The 21,428-nt window shown below is 39.5% G+C and overlaps 3 protein-coding genes across 3 annotated transcripts; 1 reads left to right on the top strand and 2 right to left on the bottom strand.

The window, feature by feature from the left end:
• Positions 1-2,749: 2,749 nt before the first annotated feature.
• trmt11 (tRNA methyltransferase 11) lies at positions 2,750-14,077 on the bottom strand. Its single transcript, XM_085177905.1, has 13 exons — positions 13,963-14,077; positions 13,537-13,602; positions 13,364-13,437; positions 13,155-13,236; positions 12,927-13,019; positions 12,701-12,835; positions 12,469-12,625; positions 12,300-12,380; positions 11,991-12,155; positions 11,468-11,540; positions 11,113-11,247; positions 5,659-5,779; positions 2,750-3,064 (listed from the first exon to the last, which is right to left on the bottom strand). Exons 1-13 carry the CDS (start codon positions 14,038-14,040, stop codon positions 2,924-2,926), a joined length of 1,401 nt encoding a protein of 466 aa, XP_085034031.1. The 5' UTR covers positions 14,041-14,077; the 3' UTR covers positions 2,750-2,923.
• A 341-nt stretch (positions 14,078-14,418) lies between these two features.
• On the bottom strand, positions 14,419-19,222 carry hint3 (histidine triad nucleotide binding protein 3). Its single transcript, XM_085177907.1, has 5 exons — positions 19,020-19,222; positions 18,440-18,557; positions 18,194-18,263; positions 17,736-17,862; positions 14,419-17,403 (listed from the first exon to the last, which is right to left on the bottom strand). The coding sequence occupies exons 1-5, from the start codon at positions 19,158-19,160 to the stop codon at positions 17,356-17,358; spliced, it is 504 nt and encodes a 167-aa protein (XP_085034033.1). The 5' UTR covers positions 19,161-19,222; the 3' UTR covers positions 14,419-17,355.
• On the top strand, positions 14,547-15,514 carry LOC146507897 (actin-binding Rho-activating protein). Its single transcript, XM_085177908.1, has 2 exons — positions 14,547-14,665; positions 15,012-15,514. Exon 2 carries the CDS (start codon positions 15,020-15,022, stop codon positions 15,512-15,514), a length of 495 nt encoding a protein of 164 aa, XP_085034034.1. The 5' UTR covers positions 14,547-14,665; positions 15,012-15,019.
• Positions 19,223-21,428: the final 2,206 nt, after the last annotated feature.

Genomic DNA, 21,428 nt, shown 5'->3' on the forward strand with positions numbered 1-21,428 from the left:
AAATCAAATCAAATCAAATCCATCATGTTGCAGACTGGTCTGTTTAGCACCATTGATTCCTCCTGTGCATTTCTGGCTACGTTTTCGTTGCAGTTTTTGGATTTACCAGTGAGAGAATAAAATAATTGTCTAAATATAAGGAATCATTTTGATAGCATCAACACAAGGACTCACAAATGTCAGCAAATTCCTATCGGAAAGCAACCTACATGGTAATTAACACATACAGCACCCGCACAACCATGAATGCAAGCGAAAATGTGGGCTCTTACATAGATTGTTTTAAGCTCTACAAAGATTCAAGTCTTACGCTGTGGTACAGTACAACAAAACATTTTGTTAATGGGTTAATTCATATTTTTTTGACAGACAACTAGCTAGAAACTAGTGTATTTTATTGGGTCACGAATAGACTACATTTCATGTAGTCATCTTGCTGTGGCCCAGAGTTTGACTGAAATGTCTCATTTTTACTGTGTCCCACTTAGGGGCTGCAAATTGCATTTTTGATAGCAATTATTATTATTGATAGCAATAATGAGTCAAATAACTTTTTTGTTCAGTTCCAGTTGCATTCACCTTCTCCTTTGGATTCAAAATTTGCTTTCTAAATTGTTTTTGTGTGGAGAACCTGGGAGTCAGTTTGTTCTGATGCTAATAATTAGATTTAAGTCATCGATTGCATGCAAGTGTCGTAAGTGTGCCGTTTGTTGTCACTGATTAAGCAGGCTGAAGGTCACTTTCAGACTGAAGGGAGTTTAATCAGGAGTCATTGTTCCAAAACAGTGGACCTCCACTCCTTCAGGGGGTTCCCCTCTGAGAAACAAAAGAGAGGAGGAAAGGGGCAGAGGTGACCAAATGAGGAGCTGAAGAGAAGAACTGCTACAGGTCAAAAGGGAGGGATAAAAGATTTAGTATAAAGAGATGAATGGAGCAGGAAGAGAACCATTGCTTCATCAAATAATATGTATATCACTACAAAAGGAGAAAGTAAAGAAGGAGGCATCTCTGTAATTATCAATCCAACCAGTGTTTGGAGTATGATTATATTTACAAGTTAGGTCTCGAATCATTTTATTATCACAGACCGACATCAGGAAACTGCTCTGCTGCAGCTAGCATCCAACATAAAACAAAACCAGATCTCGCAAGTACACACATGTATAAACATGGGCACAAACAGAATTTCCTCAGCGTCTGGACAGCATTACGTGGTGTGTAGAGAGGAACCCCCCCTACATACCCTCCCTCTCTCTCCCTAATTATAGTCTGCATCACTGGAGTCTGAGGGCTCCTGAGAACTTGTTTTATCACTGTATTATGGAAGCACACACACACACAGTAATAGACAGCATGTGCATTAAAACTACCATCTCCAACTAACAGTGTTCTTCTGTTGTGGTGAATATGGGAAGGAAAATACCAAGAGCGAGAGGGCAGAAGTGAAAAGTAAGGAAAGCCGAGGTCTCTGTCTTGTGGAATAATTTGATTTCGCTTGATGATGATGGACAACAAAAGGCCGCTGTGGGAACTGTAAACAACACGCACCGCAAACGATGGTGAGCGGGGTATCATGTGATGGTGCCAGGAACTCTCCCTGTGAAGCAGGGCGAAGGGGAAGTGTGGTGGAAAGGCAGAGGCCCAACTGATAAACAGAGCAAAGGGGTAATGCACATGAGGGCCTGCTACGTCGCTCTCAGGAGATGAATAATGAGCCAGGCTGCATGTAAACTGTGGTCAGAAAACAACAAAAGCTGCTGACTAACTGTAGTGGTGGAGAAGCGGGGACGCCCTGTGATTTGGGCTCTTGCCTGCACAGGGAGGCCACCTAAACATGCTCCCTTACTCTGAGCCAAAGCAGAACCGTGGATATAAATGTCCATTCTGTTTTGTTCAATATGTGGGCTCTATGACAGTTAAAGTCGGTTAAACTGACAGAGCTAATGTAAAGATGAGGACAGAATTATTAGCACCCCTGTGAAATTTCAATCTTTTGTTTAAGGATTTCCAAAGCGCTGTTCAACAGAGCAAGTCATTTTTAAGACAGGTTTTCCAAACATCCCAGTTTAATTTTGGATTCTTAGACACAGCTGTGGGTTGTACTATGGCTCAGTGAAATGGTCAGTTTCTCAGGGGGCTAATAATGTTGATCCTGGTCTTTTTTTTTTGTTGTTCTGAATTATTCTCTGGAATAATTTATCTTTTATGGGGAAAATCAGTATCTTTAGGAATGCTACGCAAAAAAAAACACTTTTTTGATAAAAATTTTGACAGAAAATTTCAATTTTATAGGGCGGGTAATCATTTTGACCTCATCTGTATAAGGTGCACTGGCATCATGGGGGTAAAATTATAGTAAATATGGAAAATATAGACTTATCAATTTTACACATAAAGACCAGTTGCTAGGTAACAGAGTGTGAAAACACTTTTGAAATGTGGTTATGGCAGAGCTGTGTTATGACAATGACATCAGCAATCTTATATTTGGGTTTTTAGTATCTGAGCATGTGACATACATAGACACTGGTGTCTTCCAGGTAGAACGTTTCACATTATGAACTATGCACAGCCTGCATTATGGAACCATGGATCCATGTTTTGGGGAGTCTGGTCAATTCTTAATTACCACATTTTACAATTAACAGCTAAATTATAAATGTTACATTAGAAAATATTTGTTATAGAGATGCACTTCGTTTCCCTTTCTCTTACCTAATTTCAGACTCTCAAAAGTACCACTCAGAAAGAACACGCACATTTTTGGTTTATTTGCAAAGAAATAAAAAACAAATAGATTTTTAAAAAATGGGACAACTTGTTTTTCTTTTGAGAGCACTGACAACAATGCGCTGATTAAAAAGTTTCATCTTTTTTAATAAGACACTGAGGAAATTTGGTGATCTTCATCCCACTGATGCGTTCAGTCCCCGCTAACGTCAGATTTGTTGTTCTCCTTGGTGGACTTTTTGTTAAGTCCACTGAAGTACTTCTCTCTGAAGGCATTGTGACCCTGGTAGGCGCTGAAGCGGGGATCTGACAGATGGGCCAGGCTATCAAATTCCTGGAAAGAGACGCAGAGGTTACTGTGTTGAACCTGCTTAACTTAAAAATCTACAAGTTTCCCACAAATATTAAAACAAATTATTCAGTTTACTAAAATATTCTTGCTGCTCCAACCAACATGAAGTCTTGCTAATAAAGTTTTCATTATGAATAACATATATTACATCTTGAAAACAAAGAAATGAAGAAAATAAATAAATGAACAAAATCAGAAACACCTGAATAAAAGGCAGCTTTTATTTTTGCTTTGCTAAATTCCTCCTACAAATCAACACAGTACTCTCTCACAAGGTGTGCACATGTCTGGCATGTTTATAGAATAGGAAGGGTTATGCGTGTATTAATAATACACACACAGGTGATGAAATAAAGGAAAAACCTAAGGAGATGTGGAAAACTCAACACAAAAGACGCCTCGTGGCACGTATAATAATGCTGAGCAGGTGTTCCAGGTTTTGTATGGATGGGAGAAAGGAAAAAATTAAATGCTTCTGGAAAATTGGATTTTTCTAAGGTGCAGATGGCAAGCGTGCCAGTCTCAAAGGCTTCTCAGGTGGGCAGTGTTTTAACAGGAACAGTGACTAAAATGGTATGTGGCTTTAGATCTACAGGAAAGAGTACATAGTGGGTAACAAATTATGGCTTTGTGATGTTTGTGCATTATTGACATTAGATATTATTGTCAGAAGAAAAGAAGCTGCATGTGGAAAAAGTGCTGACAGCCTGTGAGGCATCCTTAACCATACTGCTGAGAAGTGCACGAGTATCATAAACAGCCCCGAAATGCTGCTCAACTCTGAAAATGAGGGGTTCTGTTGCGCTACCGTGACATCAATCATCCCAAGTTTGCTTTGAGTGATCGTCTTTATCACATAAATGAAACATTTCCGTCCTGATTGCAGTGGTCTCTCCCTTGATGAGAATGTCCCCATCCATGCAGCAATAGAGAGGGAGCACTGAATGTGGTTTAAGTATGAAAATAATGTGTATCATATGCTGTGGCCTTTGCAGCCACCAAATCTCAACCCAACTCAACACCCGTAGGACACAACTCTCCACCACCATCATCAAAACACCAACTGAGGGAATAGGATTGGGAAAAATGGCTGATCCCTCCAGTAGTGCTTCACAAGCACACAAGACCGTTTATCTGTTACGCAGCTGAAAATCAGCTGTTGTGAATCTCAGTTTTACCTCCACTATTAAGGTAAATGAGGTGAGTTGAGAAATGATGACTCCAATCCTGTGGCCTGTAATTTGTCAAAGACACCCCCTCTTTGCTTGCCGATGCTGCCAAGCAACCTGGAAACGTTTTTTATTGCCATTCTGAGGAAAAGATTCAGGTTTAAAAGGTAAAAAGACTGACAACATAAGCACGACCCCAGATTGATGAGGATAAAAAGACGTGACTACAAAATTGGCACAGAAGAAAACAGTGGTTCTTTACTCTTTCAGGTGGAGAGTTACATATACTGAATGTAAAAATGAGGTGAATGACAAGCGGTCTTGGTAACCAAACAAATTTTCTAACACCACATAAATAAGAAGAGGTGAGGTTTCTTTATGGAGCTTTACAGGAAACCTTCAAAACAATTAGGCCAACTCCTCCACTGTCAAAACCGGGAAACTGCGGACACACGCATAGTGTTGACACACATCAGGCTGCGAATCCTGACGAGCGCATGTAGATAGGTGCAGACAGAGGCCAATTTGAAAAAACAAACAAACTACAAAACAAAACAAAAAAACTCTACAGACCTGAGCTATAGATACCAGTCAGATAACCTCACACAACGTGTCTCGGTGTGTGCGTGTCATACCGGGCGCTTTATGGGAGCAATTTGGGGTTTTGAAGCGGAATGGATGTCAGATCCAAAGATGGATTGTTTTCCATACAATGTGTGATTATGCCTTTTAGGGTTCCAGTATAAAAGAAATGAGCCAATCACAGCCAGATGGTGAGGATTTACCCGAGACAGACAGAGAGACACCATCACTTCCAGCGGGAGACATATAAAAGAACACACATACGCACATACTACATCCGTCTCATGACGCGTGCGTTCATGACAAGAAAAAAAAAAACTCCATGAAAAAACATTAAACGCATGAAGGAACAGGCAGGCAAACACATGTTCTCATTTTACTAGAAGAAAAAGATGTTATATCAGTTTATGTGTGTTTCATGCACACACATAAACAAATTCTGCAGCACGCACACAAATTTGGTCTGCTGTGAAGATATGAGGTCATTTGTAATGATGCAACCACAACAGATAACCTAAAAACAACATATTTAGCTAGCTGTGATGAAAATGTGCACTTTAAAATCCCTTGGCTTCATCTGGACAGTAACTGGATGAATGACATCACCTGAAGCAAACAGCTAACAGAATGAAAAATAATGACAAATGCCATCTATTTAATTCTTCTAATCAACATCCGACGCAGCCTGATTTACTGCATTTGCTATCATGTGACGACAAACAGCATGTCCTCGCACTGGAACTGGAAAATATTTTCCTTCTCTGTAAATTAGGAAACTGATTCATTTTGTTTCATCTCTTACACAAACACCCAACATGGACACACCTCTGGTTCTTTGATCTTTTCCATGGTGATCAGACGCCGTGAGGTGTGGCTTGAGAGGGTCTGCTCACAGTTGCTGATGAGCTGGAGACATGGATGAAGAGGAACCATCTCCTCACAGTACCTGGAAAGAGTCCCCACAAACACACAGATACACACACACACACGCGCACACACACACACACACACGCACACACACATGCTATAGATCAGTTTAAATGAGGAGGAAACAAAGAGAGAGATATAAAGCTAAACCAATATCCATCATCTGACTCTAATAAATTTTGATTGTACGCATCTAAAAGTCTGAATGAGAGGAAGTGTAAGTCCCTTGTGATAACAATGCGCTACAGATTTCATCTGGAGGCCATTAAAAGGCTGCCAGGACACACAGTAATTCTGTCAAGATTACTACCTAACTTTTGCCAGCTCTTTGGAGGTTTTTTCAGCACACTCTAATGTCTTTCTTTGCTCTGTGTGTGCTTCTTTCTGTTTCTCAAATAAACACGAAACATTCAAGAGGTTCGGTGCCACCACGGTTGGCGAGGCTAAGGTAGCTCGTTTTGTGCGAAGATGAAGGTGGAAAAAGTGAATGTGACCTGTCGGGTTGGCTGCTGGCTCTGTCATCACCGGCCAGGCCGGGTTAGGGCGTATTAACGGCAGCTGATGTATGTGTTTGCATATTTGTGTCAGTAGCACTTTCTCCGAACTACCGTCTCGCCAGCAACTCAGTCTGATTTGTGCATGACTGTTTGCCTTGTTGCCATGGCGGCAGTTGGGGCTCTGGGGTAATGGGATGTTTGGTTGTCGTGGTGACTAGGCAGTGATGCAGCCAGGCAGCAATTCTGAGCTGCCAATCAGGTGCTCAGTATTTCTACCGCACAAATGAACTGCATCATGACAAGGATGAGTTTCTTGTTTTTCCATCCCTATTTCTCTTACATATTGTAATTACAACGTACCATGTTACTAACAGCCTATTTTATTTAACGACTTGTTTCCTTTAAATTACTTAATCTTAATTATTGAGATTGAAAAGATGAGATGGCTTTGATCTCCTGCCCTAGCTCTTTTTTCCCCTTTTTTTTAACTTTCATCATGGACGCGAGCCCATTTTTGTGTGTTTGACATTCTTGTTTTGTCTGGACAGGTATTTAAGATTCACAGTAAAACTGGTTCGAGACTTCCCACATTTCTAATGGGAAACTGTAATAAATTAGTAAATAAACGAAAAGATTATTTTAAAAAAATCTATAGATTTAAACAGTATCACAATTTGGCTCACTCACTATAACTCACCACAGAGTGAACAAATGGACAGTCCAAACATAGTCTGTATATAAATGATAGCTGTAGACTTCCGGGGCCAGATTTACTAACACTCCACCAGCACGAACAAAAAAAGAAGAGAAGAAGAAAAAGTAGTGTTTGCATTTATAAAGACAAAATTGCATTTAAATGGTGGAAACTCAGATTTTTGTGACGGACCCTGTTGCACCAAGTACGCAAACTTATTTACTAATGTTTGCAAAACAGAATTTATTACTAATTATAACAGAAAAAAAAACATATCTTATTATTTGCGCTTGGTTTTGAAATGAACCGACCGTGCCTGTGCTTAGAAAACAGCACAACTTCTGTAAATCAACCAGAAACTAACCACACCTATGAGAGCTATATGGGGTTTGCACTAGGGCTGCCACAAACGATTATTTTGATAGTCGACTAGTCACCGATTATTTTTGCAATTAGTCGACTAATCAGATCATGCATCCATTGGACGTAAAACGTACAGCTTATTGCACCAGCAGCATCTGCTCTTATAGAACTGTCATTAGCTTACAGCTTTAACAATCTGCAAATGAATGACATTTGCAGATTGTTTCGGTGAAGTTTAATAAACTCCTTGCTATCTAAAATATAACGGGACACTGGAGTATATTCTCAGTTGTCTGCTTGATGTTTATTCACCTGTGTAAAAACTAAAACTTTAATCTCAGCCAAACCAATTTACTCAGGAACAAATAAAATACTAAAAGAAAAGCCAAACAATAACATTTTTAAGTTATCTAAGTGACTTATATATCATGTTTAACCTGAGCAGCGAAAGAAAGATTTTGATAGTCGACGTAATCGTGACTAGTCGACTAATCGTGGCAGCCCTAGTTTGCACTGACACATTATTTTTGCCCCGTTTCAGTGCTGCACCCTTAATCTCCACCAAGGTCTGAGTTGCAAGTCTTTCTTGTTTACAGACTGATGTTCACGTTTCCAATAGACAGGTCACAGCTTCTGGGTACTACAGGTATCGCTTCCAAGTGTCTGCTTTACTGTAACTGACAGAGAAGACTTGCTGTTTAAGTTCAACAGTTTAACTAAAAATTACAACCATACTGTTGCATCACACTGAATGTAGAAGCATGCAAAAGCTTAATTATTGCTATACGATTTCTCTGGAAACTTAAACTCGACTAAGAAATTACAATCTGAAAATGTCACCACTACTCATTTATTCATCTAATATTACTTCTGACTATGCAGCTGATTCATATCTTTACTTCCCTTATTTATGTTGTAATTAGCTCACTTTATGGCTTTGATGATGGATAACACATCATCCGTCTCGATACTTTTTCTTCATTTATTTTTTGAGGGCAAAAAAGGAAGAGAGTTTAAGCGGTCTGACCTGGTCTAGGCTCTGTCTTTTGCTGACAGGACTCTGTGTCCCCTGTCATCACACGCACACAGCCCCCATTTTCACGAGGCAGACGGACACACACACAGTCCCCACTGTTTCTATCACAGCCACTGCCGCAGATACACACACACATGTATGTGGGGGTATTGGAAACCTGATATCTCCCCTGTAGAGCCCCAGATTAGACCCAGGAGACAGGCTGCGTCTGGGTTTATACACACAGACACACATATCCAACAACACAAACACACACACTCGCAGATCAGCCTGCACACCATAGAGACATAGTTCATACATGTGACTTGCCTGGCCTCAGATGTTTATTTTGGCACGGCGCTCTGACAGGCACCGGGTCAAGCACCGATGAGATGAGTAGCAAAGACAAATGTGTGAACATGGTGACACAAACGTGTGCACGTGCGCATACACGGGACCACACACACACACATTCGTGCATATGTTTCGATGCGTGCAGAAACACAAAGTGGCTAAATGGATAAAAGTCAAAGGGTTGCAAACTGATGTCTCTCAGTCACAAGGATACAATAATAGCCGGTGACTGGATCTGTGATTATCCCATCTGCTTCCTGGTCTTTTAATGAGTGACCAGAAAGCGTTTGAGCCCCGTGGCGCTTTTCCTCGCCTAACGTCCGTTTCTGCCTTAGTTTGTTGTGGTTCATACCTTCACAAATGAACACCTGCACTGAGAGCCAGCACTTCGCTTTCTGCAAACGCACAGAACCTTTAACAATACACAACTTTGTCTCTGATGAGCCGTCTTAGGCAGCATATAAAGTGCACATTGCTGTCAGTTGTGGTTTGCCGTGGCCCAGCTGTATGGGCAAGAAAGCCTCGGCACACCTGAACATTACTGTAATCCACACAGGTGGTTAGACATGGGAATCAGAATAAAGGGAAATACCCTAAGATAGTAGAAGGTCCTTTGTGAGTGTACAAATCCAGTAAAACACTGTCGTCTGTCTCTCGGGTTCACTTTTCCCTTAATAAAAATCACAAAGCCAGTTTTAATTATAGACAGTAATCAGTCATTTTTATAAAATGTAATAGTGTCTGCTATGTATTCCCTCTTTGCTTCATATTGTTTAGTTATTTGGGTAATTAATTAGGCCAAAAACAAATTTAAACCTTGTCGGTTGTGCTTACAACAGGCCTGCATTGTGCACTTCTGGTTTATAGCGTAAGCCTGCCCCCTGTTGTACAGATCATTATTTAAAGAAAGGCAAAGACAAACTGAGATAATGAGGTTTGAGCTTAAAATCTGGATTCCGAATTCAAAACTGTTGTTGGTAATCAACAATAACTAAACATGCAGTTGCCATCTTATCTTGGCAGTGACACACCAGCTCACCTTACACAGCCCGGGTGTTTCCTTATAACTTGTTATAGTCCAAGAATATTGCAATGAATCCTGAAATCCTAACTCAGTGTTCTTTACAGCAGTGAAAAGGGGAATAAAGGAAAAAGAAATTACTAATGTTGTAAATAAGTGTAATTACAAAGCATCCACTGACTGCAATGATACTGATATGAAGATTGAAGGTTTTAAAAGCATCTGAGAGCCACTAAAAGTCCACAAAATATGAAAATAGTTTAAATTGTGTCACTGTATAAAACTAAGGATAGACACCACTTCAAAGATTATAGGCTTGTTTCTAAACTCCCACAATTCTCCAAGCCTCTAGAAAACCTGTTCAATAACCGATTCAACAAATTATTCGATACATTTAAATTACTCCCCGACGGTCAATATGGTTTCAGATCAACGTCACCATCATTAACTGAATCAATCGAAGAGATTACAGATGCTATTGTTTAGAAACGGTATGCAATTGGAGGACTTCAAGGTCTTTTAAAAACATTTGATAGAATCAGTCATGACATATTAATTAAGGGTTATATTGCACTGAGTAAAAACAACATTTAATTAATACATGTTTTTTGTGAAGCTGTGTGAATACTCCTGTAACTGCTTGGACTCTGTACGTGGTTTCCTCCAGGGTTCTGTATTGGCTCCACACATGGTATTTGTAAGATATATGATGTATTAAAATTAGTATTACTTGCAACACAAATATTTTTTGTTGTGGGGAAAGTAAAGGAGCTGCTGAACTGTAGTAATGTGTCAGCGTGACTCGGTTTAAGTCAAAGAGGTACAAAAATATGGTTTTTACAAGGTATAGCGAGAAGTTAGGGCTTTGACCCACTATTTATACACTTTGTGTTTGCACATGTGTATGGATATGTATATATGTCAATCCAAATACACATAACAAGTTGAAAGGACATATTCATGACTGGATAGGGCATAAACAAGAAGCAAAAATGATGCTTATTAGTTAGTTATTACTATTTCAAAAAAACATTAGCTTGTTGATGCCCTCGGGTGACACTGCATTAAAAACATTATGTGTAAACACAGTCAGCCGTGCCATCCAAAAATGCAGGTTAAAGCTCTATCATGCAAAGAAGCAAAGATATGTGAAAATGACCCAGAAACACTGCTGTATATTATATTTGTTGTGAATGCATTGAAAAAGCAGAAGCTTTCAGCTCCCCTCTTATTCAGAAATTGGCATCAGAAGTCTTTCTGACGCCACCCTAAAATGCTAACAATTACAAAGTTCTACAAATTTAAGTACTGACAAGATAACTGGTAAGTTACCTCCTACACTGAACAGATTTATCATCACTCTGAAAATGTTTATGACTAGATGATGATGCCAAGTCTGTTTACTCACTCTGGCCTGTAGACAGGCAGCCAGTAGACGAGCCTCCCTCCCATGACCAGGTGGTGGGCGGAGAAGTTTAACAGATCTGTGAAGATGTCACTCAGGTGGTACGCCTGTGAGACTGGGACGTGAGACTCTTCAAAACTGTGCAGAAGATTGAAATGAAATACAACATTTAGAACAGAGCAGTGATGGCAAAACTTTGTGGTTTTATTTGGCGTTTCATGTACTAGTTTCCTCAGGACTAAACATTGGACTAATTCCCCAGTTATTTATATATGTATATGTATATATATGTATATGTATATTGATAGATTGATAGATAGATGGATGTTGGTATAACTATAATATGTAATGAACTTACACGCCTTCAGCGGGTTTAGTAATGTCCTTGTGGGAGCCTGTTCTCCTCGTGGCTTCCCGAATACCGTATGGAGCTAACAAGAAAAGTCACACAGTGAGTATCAAAAAAATAAAACAAGAAGAGTTTTCTTCCTGTTTACGAAGAACACAGACAGAATAGATGTAGCTGAGGAACATGCTAGCTGCAGTACTGCTACTCAAATTCTAAAGAAACATCAAAACTCTTGGAGTGTCCGTAAGCTGAAGAGCCACACAAAACATAAAAAGATGATCCATGAAACAGGCAGAAATAATGTGTTCAATAGACTCTAATGAGCAGCACATAATTTTCAAATTACAGCCTGAACCAAAGCTAAAGCTTTTCACTCCCTGTCAGAATCCTGATAATTGTATATTTTCAGAACATTTTTTATTTATTTGTAACAGCTCAAAGAAACAATCAACTCTAAAGAATAACAGAGATATTTAATGAAATGAGATGTTAAATCCCTTGTGGTCTGGTTAGGGTGAACTAAAGGACCTACGGTCAGTAACGATAGCATCAAACAGAGCAGCATCCCTCCACACGGGCTTGGAGGCATCAGACACCATCACGTCCACGTACATCTTCTGTATCCCGTACTGCCGCAGGTTGGCTCTGATGTTCTCGTCAGGCCCTCGCCACTTTTGGTTTTTACGGCTTGACCGACCTAAAAGACAAAAGGCACCATCAGCAAATCTGAACAGGGGACTGATCTGATTCAAATAGAAAAGCAGCATAAAATAAAACTGCAATCCTTAACCTGTAATACTTCAACTGCTGCAGGGTGTAATCTCTAATGAGCAGAGCTTACCTTTCCCGTGAATAGTGTTGTAATCAATGTCAGTTCCACATACATAAGCTCCAAAATGAGAACACGCAACCAGCAGGCTCCCTAAAACACATTGACTCACATTAAAGAAAGTATTTACTTTGCGGTCTATAGCTGTCTGTGGGGGGAAGCAACGACTGGATTAACTTACCTGTGCCTACAAATGGGTCAAAAACTAGGTCATCCTGTTTGACCCTGGCATGGTTGGCCATGATGAATGAGAGGCCAGCATCCATGCTGGTGTTTCCTATGAAGTGTCTGTTCTTCACACTGTGGGAGCGAATCAGATCACGCTGACCGTCTGCTATCTGTAAAATGGAAGAGTTCAGCTGTAGATCGCTCCACATTCATTTAATGTACACAAGTAGCAAAATGCATCTTACCCATCTGCCGAAGTAGATGTAATTGGGATCCTCTGGGATATTGTTGGGGTCTGTGCCGTAATCCTCTAATAAGCAGAAGATGTGCTGGGGATTCTTAAGGCTTACTGTCCCCTCAAAGGGAAGATACTCCAAAGCCTGGTGAGATTGCATTTTACTATTAGTATTATTATTATTTTATGTGCATATTTATATGTTTTTACATGCACTCACACATCTAAATACTTACATCGATCCTTTTGATTCTGTCTGCAAACAGCAAAGTTTTGTTGAATGTGTAGACGTTTATCCTGTATGTGGAATCTTTGTGCATGAATGGACTCTGCAGGGAATGAAGAGCAGAAACAGAAATGAAATGTGTTATTGTGTAACGTAAACATTTGAAATTAAATTTCATACACTTGCAAAAATCTGTCTTTCCAACAGAATAGTATGATACAAACTCTAAACAACAAACCATGATTTCTGAGGGGAAGTTCAGAAGGGATGTTCTGAGTTCACTGAGTGTTTGCCCGTGGCCCCACAGTTCAAAAGCAGACCTAGAAGGACAACCCAACATGAACATGAACTAAAGCCACATCTCAGCCAGTCTTGAATCTGTGCAGCATACAGTTATTCCATCATGTGGCTCTTTCACTTTCCTAACTGCAAAGCTTAAACACTTACTTTGCACACACAGATCTGGCCATGATGCTGCGGACATCTTCCTCAGACAAACCATCCAGGCACCAGAAAGGAGACTACGGAGAAGAGGAGAGATGTGGAGTGACTGCCGGGAAATGTGGGATCTACTAAAGAGAAACATCACCATTCTAGAATAAGCCCCTCAACATGCAAACCTTTTCTCTGAAGTTTTCACAGGGACGAAATGGTTTCCCTCTGAGAGCCAACAGAGCTTTTATTTCCTGCATAAGACGGCATATAAAGCGAGAATACTAAACAGAAGAATCACATATGAAATATTAAATTAAATGATTACAAACTGGTTCTATGTGATGTAGGCATAAAATAATGCCATAAAACAATGCAATATGCTCTATCTGCCAGACCATTGCTCCAGCTTGATTTATTGCTGTGATCAAATTGTAGACATCTCGTCTCCAAAAGAAGGTTACTTTTTTTTGTTTGTGTTGGGCTCGTACTTTGAATGAGCCCAACACAAACCGAGAGTCAGAGGAGACTCCAGTCCGCAAATTATCGCTTTTTACACGAACAGTTAATCACTGTGAACCAAAGAGAAACCGACAATATCTGATGCTTGTTACCGGTAACCTGAAGTCTAGATTATCCTGGGCAAGATGCAATAAATACTGGAGGCATGATCGACTACTGAAGGCAGCCATTGTTGTCGCAATTTAAAAATACGTCCGGCTTGAAACCGAGCTCTGACACAAAGTACCGCTTGGGGAATGTATTTCTATAAATGGCAGAAAAATTAGGTACTGTGTTTCATTTAGCTATGATACACTCGTATTAAGTTTTGTTCTGCCGCTGTTTTATGCTAACATTATCATACATAAGCACAGGTGAATACTTCGTTTTTAATGTTATTTTGCAACCTTTATTTGCATTCAAAAAAACTCCTTATCACTTTTTTCATAAACCTGTGTGTATATGTCTTTTTAATGTCACAAGTAAGCAAATTTTTGTCATCAGTACACATCGGTATGCTTTACTATTCTGGTCATACATGTGTGGATAAAGTCTGTAATCTGCTTTACATCAGAGCCGTCTTGTAAGACCGCCCCTCCTACTGATTGGCTGTCCGGGTTGTCTCTGCCGTGTCACTGGCTGAAGTTGATGTCCATCACAGTGGTTTTGTCTGGTGACAAAAAGGCATCCATCCGCACTCTTGCCTCTGTCAGCACTGTTGCAGTGTTGTTAAGTTGTATTACTTAGTAACAGTGTAACCAGGATTCTTGCTCTTTGGTCGCAATGAAGCGTAACTGCAGGTGAAGGGAGGATCAGGTCAGTGTGTCACTATTTACATTTACTACGAGAATCTGAAGGACTGAAAACTTCCAGGTTACTTTACAAAGCTAGATGTTGACTCGTTGTTTTGATAATGATATTATATTAACTGTGGTAAGTAATTTCGTTTAAATGAGCTGTCAGCTGAATTTACGATTTAAGATTGCGGCTGCCAGTCATAACTGATGTGATCATACACACAGCTGGATCACAAGAACAGTTGTGTGAAAAATAAGTAGGTAAGACTTAAAGAATTTGGAAACAATAAAGTAACATTAGAAACATTAAGATGCTGTATTTCTCTGTTGAGAAATGATTGTATAATCAAATTTGTCTTGAACAGAGTCAAACATGGGAACAAACAGCCAGAGCACCACCGTGGAAACAGAAGAGAACGCCCAAACTCCTGCGGCGTGCATCGTTTCTGTGAAAGGCTTGAAGGAAAACTGGCAGAAATGGTCCAGCGAACACCAGGAGTACCAGAAGCACAATCCCTTCAGTCACAACACCAGACCGAGCACGGTGGTCCATCCGAAGGGAGGGGATGAGTATGGGAAACCCCTGCAGGGTTCCCTGACAGAGCAACGTGGGAAGGATGCTCACACACACATCAGCCGAGAGGTTCAGGAGCTGTGTGAGGTCATAAGGAGCATTGGGGAGTCGGGGGGCAGCGATGGGAAAGTGATTACTGTAAGATTTGGAAAACTGTTTGAGCATTATGTGACTATCTCGAATAAACTGGTTGGGATTCTTCTGCGAGCGAGGAAACAGAGACTGGTTGACTTCGAAGGGGAGATGCTGTGGCAGGGGAAGGATGATCACGTAGTTATCACTTTGTTGCAGTGACCAGAAATGTTTAGATGCCTTGATTCATTGTGCGTGCAGTACACGCAGGTACACAGGCACTTGATGTGGCAGCTTGTGCAGACAAAGAACGTGGGGAAACCACTAAATGTCAGTCAAAATGTGAAAGGTAACTGTTCGAACCTGAGCATTTTTTTCCTCCAGCAGCTGGTTGACGAGGTGAAAGTGGAGCAGTGAGCAGTTGAGATGACATCAGATTCGCTAATGAGACTGAACCGAAGCCAAAGAGAACATGAGGCTGCCTGTGACAGACATAATGGTGCTATAGGATGAACTTGACTCGACTTGGCCTGACTGCTTCAACATGTATTTATTTTAAGTGTGCTTTGCAATGACACAATATTGCTACAGTTCCAAATTTTGAAACTAATAGTGCAGCTTTAAAGCAATAAGAACCACATCATAAGGAACTATAGACTGAGTACCAGCTCTTATTGAAAGTATGAAAGTACAGGAATATATTTTTTTAAACACACAGCATTAATAGATTAACACTGTCTCCTAATTGTATCATAATAAACATAAGAAACAATGTCTTGTGTGTTAAAGTGTTACTGCAGGTGAGTTAAGAGTGAAACTGAAAAAGGGTCTGTATGTAAACCATACTGAGATACTACAAAGGCACTGAGAAGCAACAGAATACTGTTTACTCTAAATTAAAGCCATTTTTAAAGTGCATACCTTTTGTACAGTACATTTTGTTGTTGTTGGTTTTATTCCAATTACCATTGTAAAGTATAACATCATTTCACAGCACATACTTTCATTCATCTTTCCACATGACATTGAACCACCCCCCCCCCCACCCCATTGTACTTCACTGCTTGATGAGGTCATGAAGAACAAAATAAATTAACATTACTATCAGCGTCAGAGGATCACTGAGTGGTTTTCACAAATTGCAAGCTTGATGTAAGAATGCAAAGCCAAGATTATCAGTTTATATATGATTGATATCAATAATGCAAACTTTCGGGGGGTTCTGCAGTTTCATGTTATACAGCAAAAATACAAGGCACAAAAGCAGTTGTGCAAGACAGGAAATCAAACGGCCTGTGAGAAATCTGAAATCCCAGAACACTCACTATACAGTGGGTTTGACACTGTATCTTCTGTGCTCTCTCTGTGTCAGTGTGTACAGGGCACTCTAAGTAGCCCATAATGCCTCACAGAAAGTAGCACACTACCGCTGGCCATTACCCACATTGTATAATATCTTGCACTGTGTCAAAGGGAAATTTACAGTCAGTTTAAAAGAAAGAGAGAAAGACGTTTCATTAATTTGCTGAGATATGCTTGGTATAATATGGACTTATCACAAACATTCATGTCAGTATTTATATTTAGCCAACAATCTAGTACCTTTAATGCAAAAAAAAAGTAGTGTCCCAAGTGTGTTTGTCTAACTGAGCTCACTATACAGTAATCTAAGAAGGAAGAAGGAAGCAAAGCGTACTGAAGTGTTTCTGTAACAGGATGATAATGAACACACTGTTCTATTTTATAGGAATTCAAAGTTGATTGCTCATTGGTCCCTAAAAGCAATACAATTTTATTAGAGCAGATTTAAATAAATTTACCTATCTTGTCAAAACTCCAGTGCTCCTTACAGCACTTGTTAGGGATTTTAAAAGAGGCTTTAAGGCTTTATGTCTCATACTACTTAGGATATAAAATCTCACGCAGGTATATCACCTGTTTAAAATACTGTCATTAGTTGTAGCCAAACAGTCAGCAAAGTAGTTTCCAGTATGATATCTGCAAGACGCCTGATCTGCAAGTCACCTCAGTGCAGTCAGTCACGTATGGCAAGATCCAAGTGATCAGTTTGTCTCGCCTTTAGAGTTGAGAAGATCAATCAGCTGGTCTGCCTGCAAAACATTAACAAAGGCAGACAGAACAGAAGTCAGACTGTCAGCAATCTTTCTGTGAGACCCTAAAACGTCACCTGGGTGAACTAAGATGATGCCACTAGGAGTTACCAAACTGAATATATTAATGTGTTGACAATGCAAATCTAGAGGGCAGTTCACTGATGCAATCAAGTTACTTAAAACCAGGTTTACACAGCAATGTCCTTATACATACCAAGGTAGAGACTGACACTGGTCTACATTTTTTCATTTGAAATTTCCAATACCACACAAAAAGTTTAAATAAAGTTTCTACACAGTAACTTGTAGTACTGAAGTACGGGGCTTACTGTGATGAACCAGTAGGAGTTGAGTCTGTAGAAGAGACGTGACATAAAGCCCATTTGACTGGCAGGTGCCAGGACGTGAAGGTGGAGGTGTGTGACAGAACAGAATGGAGGCCAGTGGAAACCAAATCTGCAGACAAAGAAAAGGGTTTAGAAATACTACTTATTTTGTTTGTTTTTTTTTTAACTCATTTTATCTGATATAACAACAAAGCAAACTGTAACTAAGGCTATGCTAGTCATCAGCAATTAAACTGCATTACAAATGATCTACTATAATTCTGACTAGATAAAGTGCTTGTTCTATTGGTAACTAAAAAACAAAACTGACCGCAAAACGGTGAATATTTGGTGGTCTGGCAACAAAAGATGAATGACTAAAACTGTCTGAAGGTCATACATTCATAACCCACTAATGTAAATTACCATGGAGAGCTGTGAAGTACCAAAATGAAACCCACCTGACATCACTGAGGTCCGTTATGTTGTTTTTTTCCAGGATTTCCTTCCCTTTGTCGACCATCCGCTTCACTGGACATAAACAATAAAAAAAGATGATCCATTTTAAACATTTACAGTTACTTTTTAAAAAAATACTTTCCAACCATCCATAGCATTAGTCAGTAATATGTCAGCAATATTGTCTGAGGTGATATAAAATGAAAATCCATAAGCGTTACTTAAAAAGTATGCAGTTTAAACTTTACCCAATGGTACGTGGTCTTTAGTGAGGGATTTACAGTTTCCTACATGTTTGGTTGGGACAACAAGGTAGTGATGGGGGGCTCCAGGTTTGATGTCCCTGAAACATGAGATCTCTTCATCCTGCAGTAATAACACAACATAACACACACACAGACACACACACACACATATTTACACTTTAAACGTGAACGACATTACAGAATGCCTCTAGCATTGGTGCCAAATGCAATTAGTATACTGAATATAATGTAATTTATTGGAGTCTGATTTATGTATATGTATATGTATAAATATGTGCTTATTATTCTCTGTATTTTTAATATGAACTGATGCTACGGTTTAACCAACCAGCCTTCGGTATATGTCGGGAGCCACACCTTTCAACACAGTAAATCAATAACTCTACAGCTATCGGACTAAGTAGCTACAATACCACTCAATTACACTCGTATACAGTGAAATTAAACGTTTCTGAAGGACTAGTTTTAGAGCTTTTACTACTTGTAAACGCAGGTATTGACAATTAAAGTATCTTAGGCTAGCTAGCAACGCATTCGTAATTATTTATTACAGTTTTCTTACACAGTGAAGAAGCTCTGTGCCCATTTCATTGTTTACAATCCTGCAGAAAATACATTTCTTGTCATATCCTTCGGCTGGCAAATTGCTGCTGCTTTTGGAAATATCAACCCGAGCAGGTTGTGTATCCTGGATTTCGGCCATTGTGCTGTATGGAGCTGTCAACAATCAGGCATGCTGCGTCGATCCAAGAGAACATCGAACGCATCAAGCTCGATCGTTCGTCGATCCTTATTGCAGATGTCAGGGAACAGAATTGTCAGAAGAGGGCGACATATTTTCTCATTTCTCTGGTGACCGAATCTGTCGCACACTAACAATTGTGTCAAACGCACCTTTGATCTTCTCTGATGAAAACAGAAGGGCCCTCATATGTAACTTTTTATATAAGTCGTATTTTCAGCACTCTCTGAATGGTTGTCTCACAGAAATAAATAAATAAAAATAAACCCAACACTTACTGTCAGAGAACAAAACCAGTCAGTTATCTTGCTATATGATCCAAATAGAAGGGGTTAACTAAGGGTTAATTTGCTCAGGCTAGAGAATATTAAAGTGGAAGTGTTGCATTAAAGACTCTGAGGTCTAAAGTCAACAGCACAAAGCTTAACTGAGATAGACGTTAAGTGATGCTATATTGTTAGTCAAGGCTGCAGTGAAACTGCTCCACTTTGTAACTTAAACAAAACTAACCACCTACCAACCCGCCCCTGCATTTACTCATGTGGTTAGCCGTGGTTTTCCCTTACTGTTGGTCTTTCTTAGTTCCTTTCCCCTGTGACACATGCAATGGGTACATATACGTTATGGTCTGTTGTTAGGTGTTTGCAAACAAGTGCGCCTCCTCTGCATTAAACTATGCTGCAAGGCTAAAGACTGTAGTTCAAGGTGATATGAGATGGATTTCTTGAGCAGTCAGGCAGAAATGTGAAAAAAATGTGTTTTTTTGGACTAAATCACATAGTGAGCTGTAGCATGCTATGATATTATTATACACACAACAGTGAGTTTGAAGTGTTGACTTGGCCCCCCAAATCCCCCAGATCTCAATCCACTTGCTAGACAACTCGTTCTGATCCATGGAGGCCCCACCTCATAGCTGACTTCAGTTACCATCTTGGCACAGGTGCTACTCTGGCTGTGATTTCTGGTTGCGGGGGGTCTTGGAAGCCTGTTTGGGCTGGGCTTGATGTATTCTGTGCAACAGAATAACAAATTAAAATCATTAGTCCTTACTGTATGTACCTTTTAATCATGGCTTCTCATCCCAATGCTTTTGTTTAGTTTCTTTGGAACAGAAGCAGCTGATGATTGTAGCGTGGTGATCACAGCCAGGCTCGGGCCTCTTTCTGTGTGTGTTCTCTGTTTAGTGAATTTAAACTGGCTGTAAGTGTGAATTGTTGTCTATCTCAATGTGCTACCCCTGCGACAGACTGACAATTATTACAGTTATTATGATTTTGTATTTTCGGAGTACTTTTTTTTTTATTTCGTACTGACATTTTTTTTTAGTTCATTTTATTTTCAGTTAATTTCCAGGGATGGATATTCTAGTTTCAACTTAACTTTTTATTGTTTAAAAATGTTTAGGGTTTTTTTGTTTGTTTGTTTTTTTTTAGTTTTTCTTAGTTTCAGTACCAGTTTAGGTTTATTTTTGTTTTCTTTTTTCAAATATTACAATATGGAAGTTTTATGTCAGAGGAAAAATTTGGTCAAACAAGTACAGGTATTACAAAAAGCACATGCTTCTTGAAAACAGTTGACTCACAGGCTTGTAGACATCCTGAGTCTCAATAATCAAGCCTAGCAGTGCCTCATCAGGCAAGTTGGAAATGCATTTTACTAAATTAACAGATTATAAAATTAAGGATATTTCCCTTATATTTTTATTTTAGTTTAGTCAGTTTTCAAAGTCCACAGTTTTTTACAGGTTTTTTTTTTTTTTTCAAAACTGTAGAGTGTAGGCCATTGGACCATTTTCCTTCCTGGATGGATTCTCTGTTCAAATATCTGAAGTGCGTTCTTTCGGTATTTACAGCAGGTAAAATAAAATATGAACATGTCAACAGTTTTCTAAGTAAATATGTTTCTTAGAATTTTATTGACATGAAATTCTAACCAGATGTTGGCAACTACGTCAACATCCGTATCAGCATACAACACTGGCATGCTTCATATAACTTAACGGAAGGATGAATGAAAAAATGTATCTGCTGCCAGGATGATGATGATGATGAAACAAGGGTGGACGTTTCATCAAGACTGATGATCCCGAACACAGAGCCAAGGAGGTTTCAGAGGAATAAAATAAAGCTGGTAAAATAATCCAGCCAATCAGCTGACCTAAATCCAAATGAAATTCTATTGAAAGAACTAAAGGTCAGAGTTCACAGAAGGGGTCCACTGAACCAT

This window comes from Neolamprologus multifasciatus, chromosome 11, assembly GCF_963576455.1.
Source record: "Neolamprologus multifasciatus chromosome 11, fNeoMul1.2, whole genome shotgun sequence".
Taxonomy (NCBI): domain Eukaryota; kingdom Metazoa; phylum Chordata; class Actinopteri; order Cichliformes; family Cichlidae; genus Neolamprologus; species Neolamprologus multifasciatus.

Bases quoted from the DNA above. Each gene is read 5' to 3' on its own strand.
- trmt11 (XM_085177905.1), bottom strand. From the start codon at position 14,040: ATGGCTGCCTTCAGTAGTCGATCATGCCTCCAGTATTTATTGCATCTT. The intron at 13,020-13,154 runs GTTTGTTGTTTA...CATTCCCTGCAG, and splicing joins ACTTCCCCTCAGAAATCATG to AGTCCATTCATGCACAAAGA. The intron at 3,065-5,658 runs GTGTGTCCATGT...GTCTCTTTCCAG, and splicing joins AAAAGATCAAAGAACCAGAG to GAATTTGATAGCCTGGCCCA.
- LOC146507897 (XM_085177908.1), top strand. From the start codon at position 15,020: ATGGGAACAAACAGCCAGAGCACCACCGTGGAAACAGAAGAGAACGCC.
- hint3 (XM_085177907.1), bottom strand. From the start codon at position 19,160: ATGGCCGAAATCCAGGATACACAACCTGCTCGGGTTGATATTTCCAAA. The intron at 18,264-18,439 runs GTAAAGTTTAAA...GTTTATGTCCAG, and splicing joins TAAAGACCACGTACCATTGG to TGAAGCGGATGGTCGACAAA. The intron at 17,404-17,735 runs GTAAGCCCCGTA...AATGTTTTGCAG, and splicing joins ACTCCTACTGGTTCATCACA to GCAGACCAGCTGATTGATCT.